At 47.0% G+C, this 27,707-nt stretch overlaps 1 protein-coding gene across 3 annotated transcripts in view; it reads left to right on the top strand.

The window, feature by feature from the left end:
• NSDHL (NAD(P) dependent steroid dehydrogenase-like) overlaps nucleotides 1-9,355 on the top strand; it is a 31,447-nt gene extending 22,092 nt beyond the window's left edge. For 2 of the 3 annotated variants that reach the window (XM_047716089.1, XM_047716090.1), the window contains exons 4-8: nucleotides 9-155; nucleotides 3,906-4,034; nucleotides 6,052-6,194; nucleotides 7,297-7,399; nucleotides 8,482-9,355. In XM_047716089.1, the coding sequence (XP_047572045.1) occupies nucleotides 9-155; nucleotides 3,906-4,034; nucleotides 6,052-6,194; nucleotides 7,297-7,399; nucleotides 8,482-8,814 (855 nt within the window). In that variant the 3' untranslated portion in view covers nucleotides 8,815-9,355. The remainder of the gene's footprint in view (nucleotides 1-8; nucleotides 156-3,905; nucleotides 4,035-6,051; nucleotides 6,195-7,296; nucleotides 7,400-8,481) is intronic. The other variant, XM_047716088.1, reaches the window with a different exon arrangement.
• The last annotated feature ends 18,352 nt before the right edge of the window (nucleotides 9,356-27,707 follow it).

Raw genomic sequence — 27,707 nt, 5'->3', positions numbered from 1 at the left:
TTTTCCAGGATCTGTACCCAGCTCTGAAAGGTGTAAGCACAGTTTTCCACTGTGCATCACCCCCACCATCCAGTAACAACAAGGAACTCTTTTATAGAGTGAATTACATTGGCACCAAGAATGTCCTTGAAACTTGCAAAGCGGCTGGGGTTCAGGTAAGGGGAAAGCTGAGTGAGTGCTGTCAGGAGCATGTCATGGCCCTTTTTAAGTGTGGGAGCCAGGATTCTTCTTGTTCTCTTCCTGGGCCTAGCCAGGCTTGCTTCCTAAAGTGTTATGCAGATTCTAGAAACTGAGTCCTATTTGCTGCTGGGCCTACGTGAGCTGCATGTCAGTAGACCATTTGAGGACCCTAAGGCTTAGTCTTTGGTTAAAGAGCCATAAAAGTGTCGATAATTGCTTTTATTTTTTATTGTGGTTAAATAAATGTCATACAGTTTACCATTTTAACCATTTTTTAAAAGATTTTATTTATTTCCTTATTTGACAGAAAGAGTGGGAGAGCACAGGCAGGGGGAGTGGCAGAGGGAGGGTCAGAGAGAGAGGGAGAAGCAGGCTCCCTGCTGAGCAGGGAGCCCAACATGGGGCCCTATTAAGGCCCCTGGGATCATGATCTGAGCCGAAGGCAGTCGCTTAAGCAACTGAGCCCCCCAGGCGCCCCTTAACCATTTTTTAATTTACAGCTCAGTGGCATCAAGTGCATTCATATTGCTGTGCAAACATCCCCACCGTCCTCCTGAACTTTCATCTTCTCAAACTGAAACTCCATCCCCATTAAGCATCAGCTCCCCACCCCCTCCTCTCCAAGCCCTTGATACCTACCATCCTACATTCTGTTTCCATGAATCAAAGAAGTGGACTCGTAAACGGTATCTGTACCTTTCTGTCTAACTCATTTTATTCAGTGTGATGTGTTCTAGGTTCATCCATGTTGTACCGTGTCTCTGAATTTCCTTCTTTTTTTTTTAAGTTTTATTTATTTATTTGATAGACAGAGATCACAAGTAGGCAGAGAGGCAGGCAGAGAAAGAGGGGAAAGCAGCTTCCCTGCTGAGCAGAGAGCCCAATATGGGGCTCAATCCTAGGACCCTGGGATCATGACCTGAGCAGAAGGCAGAGGCTTTAACCCACTGAGCCACCCAGGCGCCCCATCCTTCTTTTTTTTTAACCGCTGAATAATATTTCATTGCGTGGATAGACCACATTTTGTTTAGCCATTCATCCACCAGTAGACACTTGGGTTGTTTCCACTTTTGAGAAAGTACTGTGCATCGTGCTGCCAGGAGCATGGCTGTATCAATACCTGCTCCCGTCTCTGCTCGCAGTTCTTTTGGGTAAAGACCCGGAAGTGGAATTCCTGGGTCAGACAGTAATTCTGTGTTTAACCTCTCAAGGAACTGCCATACTGTTTTCCAGACTTTGCCTCTATTTTCAAACTATTTACTTTTCACCAATAGAAACCTGTTATAACTCAGACCTGAGGAGCTATACATTTCTACCACGTGCTTTGTTACAAATGTGGGTTCTCAGGCTCACCCTTATGGGGTCCCCGGCATCATCAGCTGGCCCAGCAAGAACATCTGAGGAAGAAGCTCTTCAGGGCTCAGTGCCCTGGAAAGGAAGGATCAGGGTCAAAACCACCCCTTATGCTTTGCAAATGGCAAGGAACTTTGCCCTGCAGTTGTCACCTGATTTGCTCCTGGATAGGTAACCAGGAGCTACTAATGTCACTTAGGAGGTGAGGAAATAGCCCTTTGCTAGTAAATGAAAGTGACTGGGACTCAGATCAGACTCTCTGATGGCAAATCCCAGCCTCCTTAGTCTACACCATGCTTGTGTAACTAGAGTTTGGAATTTTCTGGCTGCTGTTTTTTAAATGGAATAATCTTGTTATCCAGAAAAGATTCAGGAATGACATAGCACCCATATAATCATCACAGCATTTCAGTAACGTCACCGGTGGAATTGAAGTTCTGTGTGTATCCATTCTCGAGGCCTTTGCTGTCCTTGCCCACCCCTGGGGAACCAGTGTTCTGAATCCGGATTTGTCGTTGCTGTTTTGCTCCAGGTGCAGCCACAATATAAGTTATCAGTTTCTATAAAATTAAAAACTTTATAGAAATATCTTGACTCTATCTTCCTGCAACTTGCTTTATTCCCCCAATGTTATGTTTTTGAGACTTACCCGTCTCGTGCTCCCTCTATCCCTCCCTCCCTCTCTTTCTCTCGAATGAAAAGAAAAAGGAAAAAAATGGCTTTCATGTTGTATTTAGGAATCATTTGATAAGAGTAAAATCAAAAGATTATTTGATTTGGGGTTTTTTCCCCAAAGGTTTAAAGTGTTATTTTGCACATTTAAATCTTTAATCCACCAGGAATTTGCGTTTCTATATGGTCTGAGGTACCGATTGAATTTTTGTTGCTCGGCACCATTTATCCCACGATCCATCCTTTCCTCCCGCCCAGCGCCCCGTCCTGCACACCGCAGGCGTCGGTGCCTCGCATGGGTCTGCCGCAGCGCTCTCTTCCGCCCGGTCGGCCTCCGCCTGCGCCGGTGCCGCCGCGCTCTGCCCTCACCTGCTAGCCATAGGATGAATCTCAGTAACTGCTCGGACAGGCCACCCCCAGCTGTGTTCTTCAGAGTCTGCCCGGCTGTTCTTAGCTCTCTGCTCATCCATCTAAATTGTAGAATCAGCCTGTCAAGTTCCTCTTGGAATCATTACTGTAACTGCATCAAATTTAAAGGCAGTTTGGGAGAGCACAGATACCTTGCCGATACTGTCTCTGTATCCATAGACACATCATCTCTTTCTCTCTCGCAAATGCCTTTTAATACTTTACCCTTTACTTTAGAAGGGTTTTGCACATCCTCTGTCAAGTTTATCCCTCTGTACCTAATTTTTGGTTATTGAAGTAATATCTTTCATATTACATTTTTAATTGCTAACGCATAGAAACAGTTGGTTTTTGTATATTGATTTTGTACTCCCCAGTACTGCTGAACTCTAATTGTAAAATTTTCTATATGTTCATAATGTTTTCTACGTAGACATTTCCAACATCTGTGAATGGTGATAGTTCTGTCTCTTCTTTCCAAATTATTCCTTGTTTGTCTTAACCCACCATGCCTGCTAGGACTTCAGTACAATGTCGAATTAAAGTGGTAAAGCTATGATTCGAGCTAATGGTGTTCAGTATTGGGCGTCACCCTTAACCAGAGGGAAGGGGAGACCCTCGTAGGAAATCAGTATGTATAAATGAGACTACTAAAAATAATAACGGCAAAGGAGAACAACTTTGGGGTATTTGGGGTTTTTTTTTTAAGATTTTATTTATTTATTTGACAGATCACAAGTAGGCAGAGTAGCAGGTGGAGGAGGGGGAAGCAGGTTCCCTGCTGAGCAGAGAGCACGATGCGGGGTTCAATCCCACGACCCTGAGATCATGACCTGAGCTGAAGGCAGAGGCTTAACCCTCTGAGCCACCCAGGCGCCCTCAATTGGGCATGTGTACATGTGCTGACATGCCAGAGTTGGCCTTAGAATCACAAAGCATCTCTTTGAGACAGACATGACCCTCGGAGTTTGTGGGCTATCCTTTTCCCTTGGGGAATCATTCCCATACTGAGATACCACAAATAATGGAAGTCTGTACCATCTCTCAGTAGTGATAGCAGACAAAAAAGGTGAAATCCACTGTTTTAGAATGTAATAGAATGTGTGTCAAATCCACGTAGCTACAGAAGAAGGTGAGCTTTGAATTATTTTAAGAAGGCCTGAAAAGCAATAAATCATTTCTATGGTTACAAACTGGGCCATTTGATTTTGTTTCATGTACGACCATCAGCTTCTTTAAATAGTGATCATTTCTTACTTGTATTTTTTAAATCTTCCTTTCTCTTCTGCCAGAAACTCATTTTAACCAGCAGTGCCAGTGTCATTTTTGAGGGTGTCAACATCAAGAATGGAACTGAAGACCTCCCTTATGCTGTGAGACCGATTGACTATTACACGGAGACAAAAATCTTACAGGAGAGAGTATGTACCCGAGAACTGGTTGAGTGACAAGCAAGTTCCATGAACATCTGGATGGTTTAGATTTTTCAGAAAAGTATTTATGCTGTTAATGTTCTCAAGCCTACATACCTAACTTGGGAAGTGAACTTTGGGGCTGAAATTCAACTTTCAAAACGATGCCAATAGCTTAATGTGACCAGACAGGGGTCTGAGTATTGTACAGGAAGTACCTCGTTTAAGCTTCACAAGGAGCCCGTAAGGGAGACACTGTCAGCAGCAGCAGGTTATGCTGGAGGACAGTTGATGCGCAGGGATTCAGTTGCGTCTTGAGGCCGTGCCGCTGGGAGAGGCCCAAAACCACACGGCCTCCAGGCCACGCAAGGTCAGCAGTTGCCGCAGAAATCAGAGGCAATTTATGCTGACCCTGAGCACACAGGCAGAACTTGGGCTTAACACGCAAGTGTTTTCATTTGAACACGCCTTCCTAGGGGCACTCTTGCCCCCCTCCCTTATTTAACTTAAACCATGAAAGGATCTTGCTTTATTTTAAGGAAAAGTACTTGGGAAGGTACTGGTTCCCACTTGGCAGGCCCACTTTGCCAGGGAGCACCTGGTTCTACAGCAGTCTGCGTTGAGTAATGGGCACCAGGCCTTTGGACTCCAGAGCAGCTAGCCCCAGCACTAGCGTCCACGGAGAATATTACTGTAAGGACAGACTCACTTGAAGGCCATGGATGCCTGTGGGCCACAGACAACTTGCCTTAGCTGGGGAAGCTGCGAGTGCCTCTCCCAGGTGTTTACACCATGTCCCACATCGAGCTAGAGCTTAGTGCTTGCTTGGCGTGAATTTCTCTGAGCTGCCCAAGAGCCAGTTGCCTCCCATCTGTTTGCTGTCACTCCAGGTCAGAAAGTTCCAGGAGAACTCGTCTGCGGGCAGGCACAAGGGCCTCCCCAATCCAGGGGCGGAAGGAAGCCTGGCCTTTTGTAAGTCAGAGTCCTGTTTCCAGGTTCTGCCACCCTGTTCCTGGGAGCACAGGGAGCTTTCCAGAGCTCCCACCCGTGAGGACTTAACCTGGAAGCACCGAGGCTGTTGCCGGGCCTCGTGTACTCTGATTCAGGCACCAAGACTCCCACCTCCTGTGCTCAGGAGCTGCAAGGGACAGCCATGGCTTAGACCATCAGTGTCTCACTTGCATTGACTTTAGGTACCTGATGGTAAACTCAGTCAAGTAGCTTAACATCACTGGAACCAAAATGTACACAGGAATTTTGCCACCATAGAGTAGAAATCCTAGGTGAGGCGTTACAGTAAGTGTCCTTATCAAGCACGTACTTCCTGAGTCAAGTGACCTAAGTCATGTCATAAGTGCACAGTCCCATCTAGGTAGGAATTGTCATGGTTACCATTTTGACCAATAACATAACAAATCATATAGGATGTTTTGTTAACTTTTGAGGCAAAACCTCTTTGTACTTTAATCCCTTAAGTTCTGGTTTGTCCACTGAACCTCACAGGACACATCTTAAAGAATTGACCTGTTTCTCCCAGACCCTTTACCTTCTCAGCCCCTTCTTCCTGGCTCACTTGGGTTCATCAGAGTCCCTTCCTAGGGGATGGCACTCAGAACTGACCAGAACAGCTCAGGACTGGTGGGAACAAGCACATGGAACTTAAGGCAACATGGCTAACTCATCACCTGGAACCCTCAGATCTTTTCCACAGACTGCAGCCAAGGCTCATCTTGCCCTGACTGCATTTGTGCATTTTAGTCTTTGAACCCAACCCCAGGCATTTCTCTTTGATCATGCTGTTGTTGTTTTAAGTAGGCTCTGTGACCGATGTGGGGCTTGAACTCAAAGCCCTGAGATCGACAGTCACATGGTCTACTGACTGAGCCAGCCAGGGGCCCCTGATCATACTGGTTTTGACCCAGCTGTGTCTCCCATGGGTGGATGGGATAGAGAAGTAGCCCCAAATTATACCAGAGCAGAAGTCAGCCTCTGTGTCCGCTGACATGCCCCTTCTGCTTCTTTACAGGAAGTCCTGGGTGCCAATGATCCCAAGGGGAATTTCTTAACCGTGGCCATTCGCCCTCATGGCATTTTTGGCCCAAGAGACCCCCAGTTGGTGCCCATCCTCATCGAGGCAGCCAGGAGAGGCAAGATGAAGTTCCTGATTGGGTAAGTTGGCCTGCAGTTGGTCTTCTCCCTGACCCCTAACAAAGATCAGTCTTGTTTGGTTAGCTCTTCTCTAATGCTGCCTTCTCTGCTGCCCTCTGGGTGGGTTTCCTGGGGCTGCCACCAACAAATGACCACAAACCGAGGGGCTTAAAACAACAGAGATTAATGCTTTCTCAGTTCTGGATGCAAGAAGTCTGAAATGAAGGTGTTGGCAGCATTGGTACCTTCTGGAAACAGAGGGAAAATCTGTTCCAGGCCTTCCTCCCAGCTTCTGGTGGTGGCAGCCATCTTTGCTGTTCCTTAGCTTGTAGACAAGTCCCTCTAATCTCTGCCTCCACCCGCACATGAGCCATCTTTCCTGTGTGTCTGTATCCAAATTTGCCTCTTACAAAGATACCAGCCTTTGGATTTAGGGCATACTCGACCCCAGTATGACTTCACCTTAACTTGGTCACATCTTCAGAGACGGTATTTCCGAAACCCTATTTCCAAATAAGGTCACATCCAAAAGTTCTAGGGAGACATGAATTTGGGTAGGACACTGTTCAACTTAGTACCTCATCATGTAGACTGAGAAAATATGTGTGTCCCTTTTTGGAAATTGAGGAAATAGGCCCGGGGAGGGGGAAAGACTGGCACAGGGTCAAGGGCCAGGCCTTCAACTCTCCTTGGATCTAGGAAGGCCTGTAGAGGTGTTCACATTCCTTCTCCAGGAAAGTGCGGGTGGCGAGGCCTTTGTGGGTGCTGACAGCACGTGGCTGTTTCCCCAGTACATCTTTGCTTCCTTTCTTTTTTGCCTTGCTACCTTGCCTCCCTGCCTGTAGCTCTGCCCCCCTGCTGCCCTGTCTTCTTGCTTTGAGGGATTAGAAAGAGATGGTTGAAAAGTGTGAGGCCAAAGCAAGCCCTTAGCCCTGAGTGTCCTAGGGGGAACCGAAGATGATTTACAGCTCAGATAGAAGTCTAGAGCAGGGAGTACCTGTGTACGCCATGCCAGGATGGGCAGGCAGGGGACCGGGCTTTCAGACTCGTCACTTGGCCCTTATATCGCCCTCTGAGGGCCCCAGGAATCCTGGTCCCTTAACCGTGCCTCGTCTGCTTGCAGAAACGGGGAGAACTTGGTGGACTTCACCTTTGTGGAGAACGTGGTACATGGACACATCCTGGCTGCAGAGCACCTCTCCCGAGATGCAGCTGAGAGTGGGAAGGTAAGGCACCTGCTCCTCTTGCCCCAAGCACAGTTGCCTGTCTTCGGACTGTGTGTCCCTGGGATTGGATTCATTGGCTGATAGCTTTCATGCTTCTGTATCCTGGCCGATCTGCTTTAGGACCCCCTCGGTCCCAGGCTGATGCCCTGTGGGCGGGAGTATGGTGAATTACATTGCCTCATCCCTCAGGACAGCCCACATCCAGAGCCAATGAGCCAGGATTGACCAAGCATTCGGGGCCTAGTTTTCCAGGCCACGTGACCTGGATGCCCACTGTGGACGTGACCGCTCTAGCAGGGTCCCATGTACATTTGGTGGGGTGCTTGCTACTCACCTTCCCTCCCCGTCATTCTGAAAATCTCATATTTTCTCCCCCACTGCCCACCCTTGCTCATGCCTCTCACCCCTCCGGAGGGGTGGATGTATCTCAGTCTCCTGGCGTTTGGCACCTGGTGCACAGGACAGACATGTCGGGAAGAGGCTGTCATGAGGAGAGGGGAGAGCACAGTAGGGCCCCCTCACCCTCTCCTCCCACTCATAGGGCCCCCCCCTTCCTTGTTTCTCACTGCTACCTTTGGACCCCCTCTTTGGATCTCACTTTTCTCCTGGGCCTCTGCTGTTTTCCCACTCCTGTGACACTTAGGGTGGTGGGGGTCGGTGAGTGTGTGGCGTTATGTTTCAGACCAAATACAGCACAGTTGAGAAATGGCGTGTGACCTCTTGTTGCATCTGAAGATAAGGAGTTTCACCACGATTAACATGATTATTAAATGAAATTAACAAACATACCTTCCTGAGTGCAATCTAAGCTTCACCTAAAAATCCTGCCCCACAGAGAAAACTCACCTTTCCTTTCTACACCTTAAGGCTGCCCATAGCTCCCAATCAGAAAAGCCTCTCTGCCGCTGGCTGATGTTTGCAGATCAGAGATGCTGGGTGGGCCGGTGGGGAGAGGCCACTAGCTTCCCAAAATACTGGTCCCGGGCTGAGTCATGAGCTTACGCCTGAGCTCCAGGTTCCAAGTGTGGTCTGCCCACCTCTCCAGCTAGGGAGCGTTTCCTGACTTCTTGTTCTCTCTCCAGGCATTTCACATCACCAATGACGAACCCATCCCTTTCTGGACATTCTTGTCCCGCATCCTGACAGGCCTCAACTACGAGGCCCCCAAGTACCACATCCCCTATTGGGTGGCCTACTACCTGGCCCTCTTGCTGGCCCTCCTGGTGATGGTGATGCGTCCCATCATCCAGCTCCAGCCCACTTTCACACCGATGCGTGTCGCGCTGGCTGGCACGTTCCACTATTACAGCTGTGAGAGAGCCAAAAGGCTCATGGGCTACCGGCCACTGGTCAGCATGGATGACGCCATAGAAAGGACCGTGCAGAGTTTTCGTTACCTGCGGAAGGTCGACTGATGCGGCCCGGAGACTGGGCCTACCTCCGTGCATTCCCCAGCCACCAACTCCTCTGTGGACCCACAAACGAACGTCCTTCAAGGGTGGAGGAAACAGCTGGCATTTCTCCCGTTGTCAGATTGGACTGGAATTTCTTAGAGCAGGCAGCTTCATATTCTGCTTTTTGGTGTTCTCTCCCTGTCACCCCCACCCGCCAGGTTACTTAGCATTCCAGCGTCCTACATAATCAAAGCTGTAGGGGAAAAACAATCCATTTGCTAATCGATGTTGGTAAACTAGATTTACTTCCGTGCAACGCAGTACTAGAGTAGAAGCCACAGAAGAAAAGCAGGAGTTTCAAACACATGGTGAAACTTCAGAGAGATGCAGAATGTAAAGCAAACACTTTTTAAAAGCTTAAATAATTGTCACCCCTCACCCCATCAGCCCCTAGCGGGAACTGACCACGGTTGGCCACCTCCTTCTCTGCTTCTGTGTTCTCTGCCCAGTACAGCTGGTGTGCCTGCCTCCATTGTTCTTTCATAAAACACTCTTTCGTGGACATGTCTCTCTTTTTTTTTTTTTTTTTTCTGAAAGATTTTATCCACTTATTTGCCAGCAGGTGCAAGAGGGAGAGCACAAGCAGGGCTAGTGGCAGGCAGAGGGGGAAGCAGGCTCTCTGCTGAGCAGGGAGCCCGATGCGGGGCTCGATCTCAGGACCTCAGGATCGTGTCCTGAGCCAAAGGCAGACGTTTAACCAATTGAGTCATGCAGGTGCCCCCACACATCTCTCTTTATCAGCAGAGACCCATTGTCCTTTTTAGTTGCAAGGTAGTGTGCCCCAGTGGCCTGCCATTTCTGCTGTGTAGCTCTTCTAACATGGGGCTGGGTGACAGTGAGCCACTGGCGTTTGGGCAGAAAGTCCATGAGATGATGCAGAAAGGACAATTTCTCTGCAGCTCATGCTCATAGACCCCTTCAGGCCAGTTTCCAAGAGGCAAAGCACACAAGATGCGGTGTTCTCTATTTTCTGGTGACGTTCTGCTTATAGGACCTGGTTTCTTCCCAGACTGATGGAAATGTAATGTGAAAGACTTCTGTTCTCTTCTCTGCCATTGCCTAGGGGTGGAGAGGCAGCCGAGGACACTGGAAGAAAGTGACGATATTGTACGTGCCGTGAGGTTTGTGACAGGAGTATCACACACGCCTGGGGGGAGACTGTGCTAAGCAGACGGGGCAGGGGCGCACAACTAGAAAAGACAGACAAGGTCTTTGCCCTTAAGGTACTTAGAATGAGGAGCCCAAGGTATGTTCACAGGCCCCTGTAACACCAGACAGAAAATGAGACACTTGAGACAAGGTGGTCTAAGTTCAAGAAGGGGAGCTACGGCCTCCAGGCAAAACCGTCAAAGATGCTTGCAAGGAGGAGGTGACAGCACTGAATCGGACTGAGTCAGTAGGTGGCACTTCAGGCTGAAAGGTCAGGTTCAGAGTCTTGTTACAGTTTCTTCCTCGGATCCAACGAAGCACAGGAGTGACCAGTCGGGCTTGGGGTGGGGGGCGTGGAGCAGTGGGAGGTTGGCTTGGCTGAACGGATACGCAGGGCTGAGGGCTGCCAAGCCAAGAGCACTAAACTGTCTCCTGCAGGCATGGGAAACCAGTGACGCTTTACGTAAAAATCAAGAAACATATTGTGGCCACCCTGTGTGGAGCTTGGGTGATCGAATAGGAAGTGACAAAGGTCTGGGTGATGATGGTGCAGCCAGGAAATAGAAGTGAAGCCTTAGCAGAAGCACCTGGAAAGGACTCAGCGCTCACTGCTTGATTCCCTACGGGAGGCCGGGGCATGGGACTGCTACACTCTGCTCTCAGAGCTGCTAGGAGGACAGGCTCAGGCCTAAAAAAGCGAAGCTGGCAGACCAAAGTGCCCTCAGCTTTGTCCTTCCAGCCATCTTCGGGAAATGCCGGCAGCTGCCTCTGCTTAAGATGGGTGGGGTAGTCCATTAATATCTTCTACTTCCTCGGGAACCTTTTGTCTGCTCACTTGTTCCGTTCAGCCAGTCCTTGTTTTGTTTTTGTTTTTGTTTTTTTAAGATTTTATTTATTTATTTGACAGAGATCACAAGTAGGCAGAGAAGCAGGCAGAGAAAGGAACGGAAGCAGGCTCCCTGCTGAGCAGAGAGCCCGATGCGGGGCTCGATCCCAGGCGCCCCTCAGCCAGTCCTTCTACACGTCTGTTGGGCACTGCGTGGGCTGCCATGGGGAAGAAACGGGCACAGCCTGGAGCCGATACCGCAGTGGAAACAGCTTTTATGGCCACTCCTCGCTCTGCCCGGCGTTCCTGACTCACACCTGTGTCACTCCCATCTGTTTGGAGAAGGTCTGACTGCCCAGACCTATTGGCGGAGGCTCCATGGGCCGGCCGCTCTGTGTACAGGCCCCACCCATGGTTCCAAACCACCGAAGCAGACTCCCTCCAGGTCACCAAGTCCAGCTAGAACCTTGCCACAGCCACTGCAAGACTGAACTCATCCCAATCAGCAGCCTGAGTCCCCAGGCCACTCCAACCCGTCCCTCGTTGGATGGCTGATGACTTTGCTGCACACTTCCCTAAAATGACATCCTGGAGAAGTGACCTAGGCCTGCACCTCCCTCCCGGCTCCAACCGCCTCCTCGTCACATCCACCTGTAGAATCAGGCTGGAGGGAAGCCAATTGTCTGCTGGCTTGAGGACAGCTGAAAGCCCACATCCAGCTCGGCGTGTTCATTGTTATTTCAGTCCCTTCCCCTCCCCATTGATACTGACCTAGTTCAGCTCCTGGCCCTATCTGCACCAGGGTCAGGTGTACTGGAACAGCCAAGCCGATCTCTCCGCCTCCCCTGATCCAGCCTTTGTGGATCTCCAGGTTGTCCTTCCCAAAAGAGACCAGATCTGTCGCTCCTCCATCAAAAACACTTCAGTGCGTTCCAACTGTCTCAAACACCTTCTGCAGCCATTTTGTCACAGCCTATTCTAAGCCCACCTTTCCAGCTTCTTCCACTGGTTTCACACTTCTGCACCAGCCAAACTGCTCATGAGTTGTCGGACATCCCCTTACTCGGGTTGCCCTGGCTGCCTGCCATGTCCTCTCCTTGTTACGTCCCCAAACACAGGGTGGCCAGATCCCTTTCCCCACAAAAATCTACCCTACCCTATTCTTCCCAATTGGAAATCATCTACTTGTTCTGGGCTCCCAGGCCATTGCCCTCAGTGTTTGCTTTATTCAGTGCATTTTCTCCCACACCCGCCAGGCCCGGAGCCCCTTGAGGGCAGAACCAACCAGTGTCCCCACAGAGTGGGTGCTCAAGAAACGTGGGTAACCACCTGCCTCTACTGAAATCCCAGCATAAAAGCAGCAACAGAAGGGAAGAGCCAGTGGGACTGGTTAGAGCAGAGGTTCCAGGCCTGGCGTTCATATGTAGAATTAGGAGGCCTGTGAACCCCAGGAACTGGACACAGCCTTGGGGCATCTGTGTGTGTCTTCTGTCGGAAGAGGGTGCAGAGCTCTAATTAGCTTTTCGAAGATGACTGTGGCCTCATACAAAATTCAAGTCAGTGGGGTGAGTGCCAACAGCTGTAGAGAAGCCTGCTTTTGAGGAAGGGCCCAAGAGAGACAAGCTGAGGGGGAAGTGGCCAGAGTCGGGATCCCAGGCTTCGTTAGCATCTTTAGGTGCATGTGGTCATGGACCAAGTGGTGGCTCTGGCCAGCTGTTCTGTCTGTGGGTCCTTGCCTTCCTCTCTCCACCTAATGCCAGCAAGCTGGCCTATAAACTCCTCATGGCTTCTCAGCTACATTCTCCTCTGCACAGCTCACCTCAGGGTATCTACTGCTGGGCCTGAAGCCTCCTTTTCTTTCACATGTCATCTCCAACATTATTTACTCCTCACAGCTTCATCCCCATAGTCTCCCTCTTCTGGCTTCCTACAGGGCCCGCCCTGCATTGCCATCAGTCACTGGCTTAGCTGCCCAGATCTCCAACAAGCCACTGCATTCCTCGAGGACCAGGGACTTTTGATTTATTTCTCTGCCCAGTAAGAGGGACCAGACTGAAAGGGCATTAAGAGAAGAAAACTACTAACACAATGACCAACTGGGGGAACTCGAGAGAGAAGTCATGACCAAGGGAATTAGCAGAGCCAGGGTTAAACCACAAGCTCCTGATCCCTCGGGCCAGTGCACCCCACATCACGCATCTAGATTTATGAAGCTGACAGAGCAAAGGGGCTCATCTGGGGAAGAAGGGACACAGGCTCTAAACAGACGCTTTGCAACACGAAGGGCTGAAAGGGTACAAAGAAGAGTTGGGAATGGAGACAAAAACGAGGCACGTTCAGAGACACTAGGACCCTTCCATCATGCCCCTCTTTTCCCCAGCACCGCCTAGTTGCCAATTATGGAAGACTCTGAATGATAGTGGTCAGGTCTTTTACCCACTCAGCCCCCAGGAAGTGTGTTCACATTAGCTCCTTCAGCCCAGAAAACTTTCTTGAGTGAACTGGGTAGGAGAGAAAAGGGGGGAAGAGGGCGAATGCCTTTCAGCCTTTCCCTGTACTGCAACTCTTATGAGATGTCTTCTCTAGTAAGTACTGGGAGACACACACACACCACTGGCTTTATTCTCTGTGGAGACCATCAATTCAGAAAATATTAACTGAGCACCTGCTAAGTCCAAAGCGATGCAGAAGTGACCCACAGAGAAAAGTAATAACCCAAGTGTTCTTTGCCTTGGGAGCAAATGTCCACAAACTGAACTTGGGGTCAAATCCTATTTGCCTGTGCTTTGGTCAATAAAATGTTACAGGCACAAGCCCGCCCATTGGTTTACATCTTGTCTATGGCCACATCCATGGTGCAATGGCAGAGATGACCAGTTGTAAACGGAGATCGTGTAACCCACAAAGCCTAAAATAGTTACTACCTTCCCCCTTACAGAAAAAGTTTGCCAACTCTGTTTAAGAGTGACTGATAAGCCAACAGGCACATGAAAAGATGCTCAACGTCACTCATCATCAGAGAAATGGACATCAAAACCATAATAATATACCACCCCACCCCCATGAGGATGGCTACTTTCAAAAAATAAACGTATAAATAAAACAGGGTGAATCCACTTTGGCCAGCTTGAGAAGATAAGGAATGGCATTCTGGCTTCCAGGCCAAGGGAACCACCTGGTCCGTGACAGGAAATGGTGGGAAATGAGGTTGCAGGTGTCAAGGAGCTTGGATTTCATTGCCCTCTGAAGAGTGACATGGTAGCATTTGTGTGGTGGTGGAAAGAGTTCAAGGCTCGTGGCCCCTTCCTCCATCTTCAGAGAGCATCACCCCAATCCCCACTTCCATCAATACATCTCCTCCTCAAGAGGTGGACATTTTGTGAAGCAATTATTCAGTCTGCCACAGTGGCTAATAAGGTACATGAGATATAGAAAAGCACGGCTCTGGGCTTTTCAGCAGAGCAGGAGTTTCCTGGTCCTCTTTCCTGCCTAGCAGAACCTGTCAAGTATGAGGTTCTATCCGAACCCAAGGGCAAGATAGTGAGATGACTAGCTAAGGCATTGGCCAGATAGAGTTCTGTCTGAAGTCTGCGTGGAAGGTATTGGGGCCTGGTTACAAGGCAGGCCTCCAGCTGAAAAGGGGCCAGAGGACAGGCAAGTCCCAACAGGCTCAACAATCATGAATCTAGGGAGGAGCATCCCCTCACCAAGCCAGCAGGGAGAGGCAGGCCCCCCGGGTAAAGTGCCAATGCTCCAGCCTATCTCTGACAGGCCCAGGGCTTCAAGCAAACTGCTGCATCCCTACAGCCCTGCCTGCCAAATACTATTCAGATAATTCACTGGGCTAGTTTGGCTCCAGCTGATGATTACAAAACCTGTACAGAGGTCACTAATAGGAGGTGCCGGCTTAGAAGGTGCTGAGAAATGTGGGTGGATGTGTAGGGCGGGTTTAGAAAGGTCTGAGAATCCAGTGGCCCAGGCGAGCAAATGTTAGGTCCCAGCACCGCCTCCAGGCCTGGACTGGGTCTCGTTTCCTGGTAGGAGAGGAAGTAGGATTTAGACATGCCTCTTTGTGCTGTATTTGGGGCTGGGACTAGTGTTCAGGGAAGTGGAGCCCAGAAACTAAGGTAAGGCCACCCAAAGATCATCTAACCATAGTCGGTCAATCAAAGGGGCTCCCAACGTGGGCCCAGGTGGTGCGGAGACCAAGCCTGGGAGATTAGACTCTGCAAGAGAGGCAGAGACTAGATGCAAGGCCTCAAGTCACTGTAGACTGTGCAGGAGGGGGCACACCATGCTACTACAGAACCAAGTGTCCTGAGGTACTTATCCCATTAACAGTTGATTGATTGCTGTCTTCTCTGAAGTCAGTTCTGGCCAGACCACTGCATGCTAAGAAGCTGCTTTCAGTGTGGAGGGGCCCAAGATAACGTTTAACATTTACAGGCCCCCTGGGCCGGGGGCTTCACGGGTAGTCTGTTCAGGAGCTTTAAAGGGACTCCCCTGGACTAAGAAGGCCATTGCTAATGGCAGTGTGTGAGGGTCTCTCCTTGGAATGCCTCCTGCCATCTTTTCCTGGCTGAGTCCTACAACGCTCTACTGGGTGGGCGGCCAGGCCAGGTGAAGCTCCTGCTCTGCTCTCTCCCAGGCTCCCACTGGTGCTTGCCTAGGGCTTCTTCCACCGACGGTTCTTATACTTGCCTCCCTCCACACTAAGGAGTCCTCCAAGGCAGTGCCTGCTTGGGACCTCCCTGCGACCCCTGCAGTGCCAGCACAGGCTCTGGCATCCTGGACCCTACCTGTCCCCGCCCCAGCAGGAGTCTCCACAGAGCCAGAGGGAACCCAGCAACAATGAGAAAACAGTAATGACCCGTTTTCAAATTGGGTCACATTCACAGGCCCTGGGAATTAGGACATCGACACGTCTTTTGGGGGGACATAATGCAACCCATAACAGTGCCCATCTGATCTCTCGTGGCCAATGAGTGCTTCGTGCCTTTGAGTTTCCCTCTGATCTTTTTCCTCAGCACAGGAATCTAGGAGTGACAGAGAGAACCAAAGTCTTCTGTAAAGAGCTGGACAGAAGACTCTAGTGGTGCTACTGTTGTTTTCAAATTGAATTTTATCGTTTACATTAATATGGAGTCGTTCAGGTGGGCCCTAAGGCAATATGATGGTGCCCTTATGAGAAGAGGAAATAGGGATGCAGACACAGGGAAGACAGGTATGTGAACAACAGAGAGAGAGACTGCAGTGATGTGACTATGAGCCAGGGCAACACTGAAGGCTGAAATCTGGAAGAGGTAGGAAGGATCTCCCCCTGGAGGAAGCACAGCCCTGCCAGCACCTTGATTTCAGACTTCTGGCCTCCAGAGCTGTGAGAGGATAAATATTTGTTGTCTTAGTCCCTCAGCCACCACTAGTGTGTGGCATTTGATTGTGGCAGCAATACTACATATAAACTCCTACAGACACTGGCACAAATGTCCTCTAGCTCCTCAGAGCAAGACAGAAGCAGAAGCCTTGTCCATCTTCCCATTCTAATGACGGCGCTCCTTGTGCTGCTTCTCTGAGCTCGCCGCGCTCACCCCAATCGTGAATAAACAGTGCTCCTCAGCTTCAAAGCACTTTGGACATGCTAATTAACTCTCAGTTAATTGGATGAAATAATGTGAAGCTCTAGTGACATCATTTCCATTCTGTGCCCAGATCTGGCCACAGGCAGTCTGGTGACTGCTGGGCTGTGAGCCTCATCTTGTGTTAACATGTTGTGCCTGTCCCACAGAACACCGATTAGGGAGGGCCCTCTACCCTCCTCAGCTCCATGGGCTTCAGAAAACGACCATGTGACACAAAGGGGTTCTGCGACTTTGTGTGTGTGTGTGTGTGTGTGTGTGTGTGTGTGTGTCCATGTCTATGTCTGAACTGCACACCCCGGTACTGTCCCACATAACTGAAATGCTCTTAATGGGAGTTCCAAACAAAAGCCTGCAAAAATTCAGATATATATTCAGATTTTCCACAAAATAACCCTGTGGGGCTCTTTCTTTGACCCCCAGGGCCTCTGTATCCCCTTCCTTCTAGAACCAAGGAGAATAATCCCCTTACCCTTTATATTCAGGACCCCAGCAGATGAGCAGTACTTGAGCTGGGCAAGTAGCTGCTTGCAAGGCCTTGAGACAAGAACCCATTCCAAGTCAGAGTGGGGAGAGTTTCAGACCAAGGCCTGCAAGGCATGGTGGGAAGGGGGAGGGCTGGGCTGTCCACACCACACCAGGGTCCGCCATGAATAGTGGGTATGCTGTAGTGTACAGTACCAGGGGACACAGGTTGGAGTCCTGCCTTCAGCTACGCCACTGATTAACCTGGATGATATCAACAGCTTCATCCCAGGTCTCCCTGCCTTTATTTGGGCTCCCCTTTGTCCTCTGCCCAGCAGCCAGGGGCTCCATGAGCCAGGCAGTCTGCTCTTGCCATCTCTCACTGAACGCCAGGCAAAGGCTGCCCATTGCCCTCACCCTCTGTGTTCTACCAGGTTGTCTGGAACATTATCAGTGGTACTTATAACAAATAAAGACAGGCCATTCCTGTTTAATTCTCTTTGATTCCTTCAGATTATGGCAGGGTGGGGGGAACCCCCCCAAGTCTGGTGCTTTTATGTTTTTAAACTTTGTAGTAAAGCAAAATAGACACTACAAAGAATATGCGTGCCATACGTAAGTGCCCACTTGAACACAGCTCACACAGAGAGCATGTCTATGTAAAAGCACCCGGATCAAGAAACTTACATGTCTGGGTCTCTCCCTCCACACTGGAGACCCCATGACTTGCTCTTTCTACTGTCATGGGCACGAGGGTGCTTTGGGCTATTATAAATAGTGCTGCTATGGATATTCCTTGTGTTTGCCTTTTGTCGAATGTATTTATGCAATTATGTTGAATAGTTTGCTCAGGCTACCATGACAAAGTGCTACCGTCGACTGTGTGGCTTAAACAACGGAAATTTAGTTTCTCACGGTTCTGGAGACTAGAAGGCCAAGATGAAGATGTCAGCACTTCCAGTTTCTTCTGTGGACTCACATGGTCTTCCCTCCATGCATGTCTGTGTCCTAATCTCCTCTCCTTTGTAAAGACCCTAGCTCCAACTATAGTCACACTGAGAGATACAGAGCAAGGGAGAAGACTTCACTACACGAATACTTGATATTCTCTGTCTTTTAAATGTTAGCTCTTATGCCTTTAATGTGCATTTTCCTAAGAACTACTAAAACTGAGCACCCATTCAGATCTTGTACCCTTAGTGTTGATTTATAGTAGTTGTTTAGCTGTTTGTTTGATGGATGCTGGATGAGTGTTGTGTTGGATTTCTGTATTGTGAAAATTTCCTTTAATATTTGGGGTGGCCTTGCATTTCAACAGTATGTTTTCAAGAACAGAAGTTCTTTGTTTTCCTGTAGTTCAGTTTATCAAATTTTTATTTTATTTATCACTTTCTGTGTCATGTCTAAGAAATCTTTGACCACTCTAAGTTCACAGAGATAGTTTCCTGTTTTTCTTTCTTTCTTTCTTTTTTTAGAAGCATCTTTCTACTAACATATATAATATTTTTTGAAATATTCATCCTATCATACTGTTTCCTCAGTCTGCGCTGCTGAATGTCTCATTTTCTAATTTTGATTTAGTTAAAGTATAGTGTATTATTAGTTGCAGGGTAGAATTTAGTGATTCATCCATTGCATACAACACCCAGTACTCATCACATCACGTGCCCTCCTTAACGCCCATCACCCAATTACCCAATCTCCCTACTAACCTCCTGTTTTTCTTTTAAAAGCTTTGTTGTTTTGGATGCCTGCGTGCCTCAGTTGATTGAGGTTGAGCATCTGACTCTTGATCTCAGCTCAGGTTCAAGTCCCACACTGGGCGCCACACTGGGCATGGAGCCTACTTTAAAAATTCAAATAAAATAAAAGCTTTGTTGTTTCACCTTTCACATTTAGATCTGCAATCTGCCTGCAACTAAGTTTTTGTGTGATACGTGGCAGAATCTATGGACATTTTTTTCCATATGAGTACCCGGTGAAGTGATGTCGTGTCCTTGTAAGGGTGTCATCTAGATGATGTTAATTTTGATTACCCAGTCAAAATGATAGCCAAGTTCTCCCCTGCATAGTTACATTCCCCCCATGCAAATAATTTTCACAAACTTTGCCCCTTTCATTGATGATTTTTGCAGTGATGATTGCAAAATAACAAGAAAAGTGTTTTTAATATCATGTTATACATAAGGTTTATTGGAAAGTCCATCCTTTTCCTGTGGTGCTAGCATTTCATTAGGTCCTCCAACACTTGGTAAATCTTCTATTTTTCACAATAAGAGAGCAGGTCTCAGCCTTAAAGCAGTCATAAAACTACAATATTTTAGATAATGTGTCGTATTATTCTCTTTTTAGTGTAATGTCTCTCTTTTTTTTTTAAAGATTTTATTTATTTATTTGACAGAGAGAAATCACAAGTAAGCAGAGAGGCAGGCAGAGAGAGAGGAGGAAGCAGGCTCCCTGCTGAGCAGAAAGCCCGATGTGGGGCTCGAACCCAGGACCTGGGATCATGACCTGAGCCGAAGGCAGCGGCTTAACCCACTGAGCCACCCAGGTGCCCCTGTAATGTCTCTTTTTATGGCTATCTTCAATTTATGACAAATGATTAGTTTTCTATTTGCAATAGCAACATAAACTTTGCCTTTTATGTAAAATATGAGTTTTAAAGAGAGTCAATTTAAATAACACATTTTAAGTAAATAATTATATATATGGTACTTAGATATGGCAAAAATTGGTGAAGATAGCATGCAAGTAATTAATGGGGAATTAATGAGGGGGAATACTGAGCCCCTAAGAACATGTCCTAGTTGCACAGAGAGACATTAGCTCCACAGTTCAGCTGTCAGTCACATTCCCAGGCTTACCTGTGCCACCACTCCTCATCAGACACATACTATAAAAGAACTACATTTACTATGTTTCAGGAAATGAATGAAAAACCTCAAAAGATATCTACAGGGAAGAGGCTTGAAATCATATAGACTGTACCCTCTGACAACAATGCGAACAAGGTACACAGTGAAAATAAAAACATAGCTGGAAAATCTTGGCATGTTTGGAAATTAAACAAAATAATTCTAAATAAGTATAAGTCGAAAAATCATAATGGAAAGTTGAAATATTTTAAATATTTTAATACAGAAAATACTACATATAAACATTGTTTTGTGGGGATTGGCACCTTCAGCTCCTGCTAGATAGTTCCAGTTCTGCTTTTAAGGCCTTTCAGTGTTATTAAATCAGGCCCACCGAGATTATCCAGTGTAATCTCCCTTAAAGTCAATTGATTATGGCTTTAATCACATCAATAAAATGCCTCCACAACACCTAGAAGAGTGATTGAGTAACTTAGTAGCCTAGTCAAGATGGCATGTAAAATCAACCAATTATGGGACAGAGGACTTTCAATTGCTGATTCAATTTTTAAAAGTTTATAAGACTACTTAGACCTTTCTAAGTTGCTTTTTTTTCTATGAATTTGTATTTTGTTTCAAATTTCTAGATTATCCTGCAATTTTGCAAATCAAGTCTTGCAGGGTCAACTCATATTAATGTAAATAATATTATTATTCAGTTTGAGAGTAATAACACACTAACAGTCAAACTTTCTAATGAAATGTATTTCAAATAGCATACCTCAACTACCTTCATATCTTTGGTATCCTTGACACCTTCATGCCCCAGGACCCAAGGCTGACAAACCTGGTTGAGGAAGTTTCCCAGTCCCACCCCTGCATTACTCTCCTGAAACTCCCTACCCCACCCTGGTGCCTTACTCAGGAGCCACAGTCCTTAATCTTTGGAGTACATTTGAACCTCTGGGGACATTTGCTAAAAATGTGAGTAGTCAAACCTCATCTCAAAGAATTTGGAACTCTGGGAGTAGAGCCTGGACATGTGCATGTTGCAAAGGTTTTCCCTGCCACTCCTGCCCTGCACCTTCAGAAAGGTCCCTCTCAAGATAACCTTTGACCTTCAGCCTGACAGAGGAAGTAGAATCTGTCGAATATAAAGTCTCTTAGGTGCGCCTGGGTGGCTCAGTGGGTTAAGGCTCTGCCCTTGTATGGCTTTCAGAGCCGGGCAGCTGAGTCTCGTGGGGAAAGTTAGTGAGACCCAGCAGAGATGTTTATCTGAAGGGCTCTGGCTACCTTGCATTGCTCTCCAGGCTCACTCACTCCTTGGACAAATGACCTCATCGCTCTGAGCGTTAGTGTCATCATCTGGACCATGTATAGTTCTCTCTCTCCTTGCAAGCAGCCAGATGGCCAAGGCTGGGATGCCCAAACGCAAGTTATCTGATCTTTCTAGAAATATCCTGCTAAAAGCCAATTGCATGGTTTCTTTCAATTGTGGCTTTCCGCACAGATGTTTAAACTCCAGCATAAGCTTAAGTTGCATCGGCCTCTCTTCTATTTAAGGCCCGCACAATTCCAATAATTTAATTTTGACCAAAGGAAGAAAGTCTCCTTACAAAATGGCTGAAAAAAGGCCCTCAAGAGGATTTTCCCAGGACATCTAGTAACAGAGGCACTTAGCATTGTGTCTGGCACATAGTGACCCCTAAATAAATATTAGTATCACTACTGGTATGACTAGTGCAGTTCCCACAAACACCCCCAACCTGGTTCTGCACTTACTGGCTAATTGAGCTAATAGAAGTGGAGGTTAGGAGTCCAACTCTACCACTTGTTAGCTGCGTGACCTTGGGCCTTTGATTCCTCACACGTAAAATGAGGAAAACCATAGTGTTTATCTCATAGGGCTGTCCTGAAGATGAACTGAGATGATTTTGGTACACTTCTGGGCACATTGTCCAACATAAAATGCATTAAATAAATGTCAGTTATTTGGGTATCACGAATCACTCCGTTCAACTGAGCTATGTCAAGCAAGGCTTGCCCATCCATTAACAGCATCTTGGGCAGGTTTCAGAAGTCTCTTTTCTCTTTCAGTTATTAAAACTGAGAGCAAATTCAAATGCCAATGTCAGACTCGATTTAATTCTCCCTTCCTCCAGTGCAACCTCCCTGAGGTCCTCTCACTATTATATCTTCTTTGAGAAAATTAAAGGACACTGGCTCAGGAGAAAGTTGTGTACTCTTTTGGGGGTTCTTTGGAAGCCTCTCCACTATCAGTCCTCTGCCATGGACCAACCAGCTCCTGCTCTCCTTCCTTCCCTAGTAGAGAGAAGCGTGGAAGGGGAGGAGCTGTAGCTTGGCTAGTGACAATGGCAAGGCAACAAACATCCTCTTTGTGCACAGGCCTAACCGTTTAACCCCTCTAAACCAAGAGAGAAGAGGGCTAGTGGGGGACTCCCTTGTCAAACCTGGGAGTGGCTGCCAGGGAAAAGGGAAATTAAAGTATATCACAACCACACAGGAAAGTTTCTGCTTGTGCACGGAATCTGCATCAAAGTGGCCACAGATGAGCTAATAGAAGCCAGGTGAATGTGAGTCCACACTTCCTTAGCTTTATGTGGGGTCCTGCCTACATAGGGAGGCACCCTACCCGTGCCATTTTCCTGATCCCTTTCCCTCCTTCTCAAGCTCATGGAGCAGAAAGCCCCCTCTCCCCACCTACCACCACTTAGGAGTGGTTTATGGAATTTAAGATTCTTATCTCTTCTAACATTTTTTTTTCTTCCTTCTATTATTTTGAAGCACAAGCTGACCCTCTCTCCCTCCCCTACCTTTTTCCCTGTGGAAATACAATACACAATAGATATCACAATAAATGAATAAAGTTTTACACGTAGGGAATGAGCTGACGGGGGCATTTCACTGATAGGAGATTACCTCCTGACTTCCCTCTCTCCCTCTCTCCTTTCTTTTTGCTAACATTGACAGAGCAGCCTGTGTCCCCTGTGGGCACAGCCAGGAGCTAAGACCTGTGACCTGAAGGACATCTCAGCCACCCCAGGAAGATATGATTTTACCTTCTACGTCTGGTTCCCCCTTCCTTGAGACCAGAGGCTCTAAATGGGTATAGTCTCTGCCACTTCCAGGCTCCCCTCCAGTCTCTTCTTCCTAACACCATCTCTTTCCCTTTTCTCCCAAACATCCCTCTGTCCTCTCCCCACTGGCTCTGACCACATCCTTGCTCCAGTCTTGCCCCAGGACTCAGTGGCTTTTTAAGCCTCTTAAGCACTTTTGTATCCCCTTCCTGACAGAGCCACCTGGGGCTGGCCCAGGGCGTGGCCCAAACCCAGCAGTCAGAACATATGTGTGGCCATGTGAAACCTGAATTCATTCCTTCTCACTCATTCGCAAAGAGAAAAGCAAGGCATGGAGCTCAGGGAGCACCTTCTGGGATAACTTTATACAATCCTATACAATTTTGATATTTTATAACAAATATGTATGAGTTTAAAGAGAACTTTATTTTTTATTTTTTTAAAGATTTATTTATTAATTTATTTGACAGAGAGAGAGGGAGAGAGAGAGAGAGAGAGATTACAAGTAGGCAGAGAGACAGAGAGAGAGAGAGAGGAGGAAGCAGGTTCCCTGTTGAGCAGAAAGCCCGATGCAGGGCTCCATCCCAGGACCCTGAGACCATGACCTGAGCCAAAGGCAGAGGCTTAACCCACTAAGCCACCCAGGCACCCCTTAAAAGAACTTTAAAAAGCACAATTGAACCTGTTTTAAAAATAAACCAAGTGCTTACTGAGCTTCTACTTGTGAACAAATATTATCCTCATACAAATGTTAAGAGTGGCCAAATGTAATCATGGAAAGACAGCTGAAGGCTGGTAGAGGTCGGGGGAGGGGGCACCATGAAGTCCCATCACTGGATTTCAGTTTTTGTTCTGTATGGCTGTTTTATTAAAGAGAAAGTATATATTCAAGAGTGTCACCTTCTCCAAGCCACTCCCTGGAGAGGAACCCACTTTTCCAAGTAGGCTATCTCAGTCTAGAACCCAGCAGTTTGAGCCAAGCCCCTGTGTTACCCACTTCGTGGGCATACTGGGCCATAGCAGATTGGGCAGTGATGTTGGGAGGTATCTAGCTATGACTGTCTACCAAGAGTTTTGGAACTTGGGTGTTTGCAAAATGGCATCTTTGTTTTCTCTCTCTCTCTCTCTCCCTTCCTTCCCTCCTTCCTTCCTTCCTTCCTTCCTTCCTTCCTTCCTTCCTTCCTTCCTTTTTCTTTCTTTCCCCTTCTCCTTACCCTTCTTTTAATGTAGGCTCCACACCCAGCATGGAGCCCAACATGGGACTTGAACCCACAACCCCTGAAATCAAGATATAAGCTAAGATCGAGAGTTGGACGCCTAGCCAAGTGAGCCACCCAGGCACCCCTTTGTTTTCTTTCTATATTGGAGATGATCCCGTTCCACTGCCCCAACAGTTACTGAGTGTATGGTAGGCCTCGTGCCTGTTACAAAGAGGCAGGAGAGGAATGGGAGCTGGTCTTTGCCTTCTGGAGCTTGTGGGCTGTGGGAGAGACAGAGGAAAACCACATTATGACCACATGGTAGTCACCCAGAGCTCAGAGGGGATGACATGAGGAGGAAGCATTCCCTTCTGGTAGCTTTTGGGAAACCACAACTATAGATAGTCCCATTGCAGATCCAGTCCCTTTGTGAAGTCTTGTTTGTTTTAGGTCAAATTAATTCTTTCTCAGTTCAGGATGATTTCTGTTTCTGCCATCCAAGTGTGCTGTAGATGAATTCATGTTCACCATCTCTTTATCTTTCTGATTTTATAGAATTTATTTCTTCCTACCTCTGATCTTTGAAGACTTAAAAGTGCTTTGTTAGAGACACAGATTTTCATTATTGGAGTTTGCCCACCTCTGACAGTCAGTTCCTTGGCTATGTTAATGGTTTCTCTCTGGGCCCTCTAGGGGGCTGGCCTCTCCTTCCAGCACAGAGGGTGGGGGAGCCCACAGCCACAGGCTTTATGGGGGTGACACATTTCTTTTGGCTCAAGGCAGCATCCAGAAGCAGGAGGAACTCCTTCTTGGGCAGTCCAATGACCGGCCCTGGCTCCACAGCTTGACAGCTCCCTGGCACGACTTAAGTGGGTTCCTTGTGAAGTCTTTGGAGGCTCAGCAGAGCTAGGTGGGCTGGTCTGGGCTGGGCTGGGCTGGCAGCAGCAGGGTCTGGCAGGGCTGGCTTGGGTGTTAAGAATAGCTCTCTTTTCTTTTTTGTTTTTATTAGTGTTTTTTTATTATGAAAGTAATACACTGTCATAAAAATCAAAGAGTACAGAATAGAATAAAAGTACCTTCCCACTCGGCCCACACAAACCCATTGCCTAGAAGTACCCGTTTGGATCAGTTTCATATGAAACCTCCAGATACTTTCTGTCATATACAAACAGAAATATAAGAATGTATTTTTTCAAAATAACTCTTTTAAAGAAAAAGGAGATAAGTACACTTAAAAAGAATCAACATTACAGAAAATTTAGAAAACAAAGAAAGTAAAGGTAACCCCAAATTCATCTCCTAAAGATAACAAGTGTTAACATTCTCCAAAGTGTTTCTCAGTTCCTTTGAACAATTTTACAGAAATGAAATCACACTATACATGCTGTCATGTACCTTATGTAAACTGCTTTCCCCCTCTTGTTTAACAATATATTATAGGCATTTTCCATGTCCGTAACTAGACACCTATAATCATCATCTTGATCAGTCACATAATATCCTGTTGTAAATTTTGAAAGTACCTATTGATGGAAACCTAGGTTGTTACTGTTTTTTTAATATCATAAACAATGTTACAACAAGTATACTTCTACTGTGCCCACCCCCCCCTGCAATATCCCACGCAATACCAGTAATACAATGCAAAACCACAAAAACTAACACTTTGTGTCTACTACTTTGGTGATACTGATATCTCTGACAACATCAAGTGTTGGCAAGGTTGTGGAACACTAGGCATTCTCACACACTGCTGATAGGAATAAAAACCAGTGTTCCATTGTCATGTAGAAGATGTGTGTATCCTATGACCCAGCATTTCCATTCCTGGGTATAATATACCCTAGAGCCATAGATTTCCCCCAATGAGTGTAATTTCCCCCAATGAGTAGCATCAGCATCACCTGAGGTCTTGTTAAAAATGCAGATGGATGGGACACCTGGGTGGCTCAGTGGGTTAAGCTGCTGCCTTGGCTCAGGTCATGATCCCAGGGTCCTGGGATCAGGTCCTGCATCAGGGTCCTTGCTCGGCAGGGAGCCTGCTTCTCTCTCTGTCTCTGCCTGCTTGTGTGCTCTCTCTCTCTCTTTCTCTCTGACAAATAAATAAATAAATAAAATCTATTTTTTAAAGATTTTATTTATTTATTCGACAGACAGAGATCACAAGTAGGCAGAGAGGCAAGCAGAGAGAGAGGGGGAAGCAGGCTCCCCACTGAGCAGGGAGCCCGATGCGGGGCTCGATCCCAGGACCCTGAGACCATGACCCGAGCTGAAGGCAGAGGCTTTAACCCACTGAGCCACCCAGGTGCTCCTAAATAAAATCTTTTAAAAAAATGCAGATGGATTCCAAACCAAATCAGGAACTCTGGGGTGAGGTCAAGCACTCTGGGTTTTAACAAGCCTTCCAAAGGATTCTGATGTCCCCCAAAGTTTGAGAACAGCTCATCTAGAAAATGTTTTGCCTGTGTGATCAGATGTACATAAGAATGTTCAGAGCAGTGTTGTTCTTAACAGCAAAACACCTAGAAACTCACCAAATGGTGGGAATGGGGAGAAGTGGCCAGACTTCTGGATCTATTGAGGAGGTGGGGCTGAGGGATTTCCTAATGGATTGGATGGGAAGAGTGAGAGAAAGTGAGGAGTCAAAGACCACACCAAGGTTTTCGGCCCAAGCCACCATGCCTAATAGATAAATTTAAGTGGGGATATTGCTTAGGTCTTGTGATATAGGAACCTGGAATTCAGAGGAAAAGCCCGAGTTGGAGATGTAAATATGGGAGTTATCAGCCTTCAGATGGTATTTAAACACATGAGAGTTCTGGGTCCCTCCAAAGTTAAGTTTGACAAGGTAGGGACGATGAGAAGATGTCAAAGGAAACTTAAAAGGAGCCAGTGAAGTTGAAGGGAAACCAGAAGAGTAAGGTGTCCTAGAATCCAAGAGAAAGTGTTTCCAGAAGGAGTGTTTCTTATGTCAAATGCTGCTGACATGTCTGGTAAAATGAGAACTGAAAACCATTGAATTCGACAACATGGAAATTACTGGTAACATTGGCAAGAGCCATCTCTGTTGAGTGCTGTGAATGAGATAGAAGGGAATCAGAAACAGGGAGTGTGGGAAGAAGGGGATATGGGCAATAAAGGGAGAGTAGCTAAAGAGAAAAGTGTGATCAAGAAAAAACTTTTTTATGGTGGGAAAAATTGTAGCATATTTGTACGCTGATCAGAATGATCCAGCCAAGAGGAAATAATGGATGACTCAAAAAGAGTGAAATGTTAGTGGGATGCTCCTGGGTAGGTGGCAGGAGATGGGATTAAGAGCACAAGCATAGAAGTTGGCCTTTCATCCCAAGCCAGGACAGGTCATCCTGAGTACAAGGACTGAAGGCAGAAGGCCAGAAGGCATAGATATGATGCTGGCTAGTGGGTAAATGTTTATCAGCAACATATTTTATATAATTTACATATACATGTGTACACATATGTACATATGTTCAGAGCAATATTATACATATGTATGTATGTATGTATGCACATATATATGCTATTATATAAAACCAGATAATAAAAGGAATTTTTGAAGATTAGTATTGCTGAGTCAAAGGGAGTCTTCATTGTTCATTTTGTTA

This window comes from Lutra lutra, chromosome X (genome assembly GCF_902655055.1).
Source record: "Lutra lutra chromosome X, mLutLut1.2, whole genome shotgun sequence".
In the NCBI taxonomy this organism is placed as follows: Eukaryota; Metazoa; Chordata; class Mammalia; order Carnivora; family Mustelidae; genus Lutra; species Lutra lutra.
Note: the sequence above shows the minus strand (reverse complement) of the source record. Positions and strands in the feature narration are given on the sequence as shown.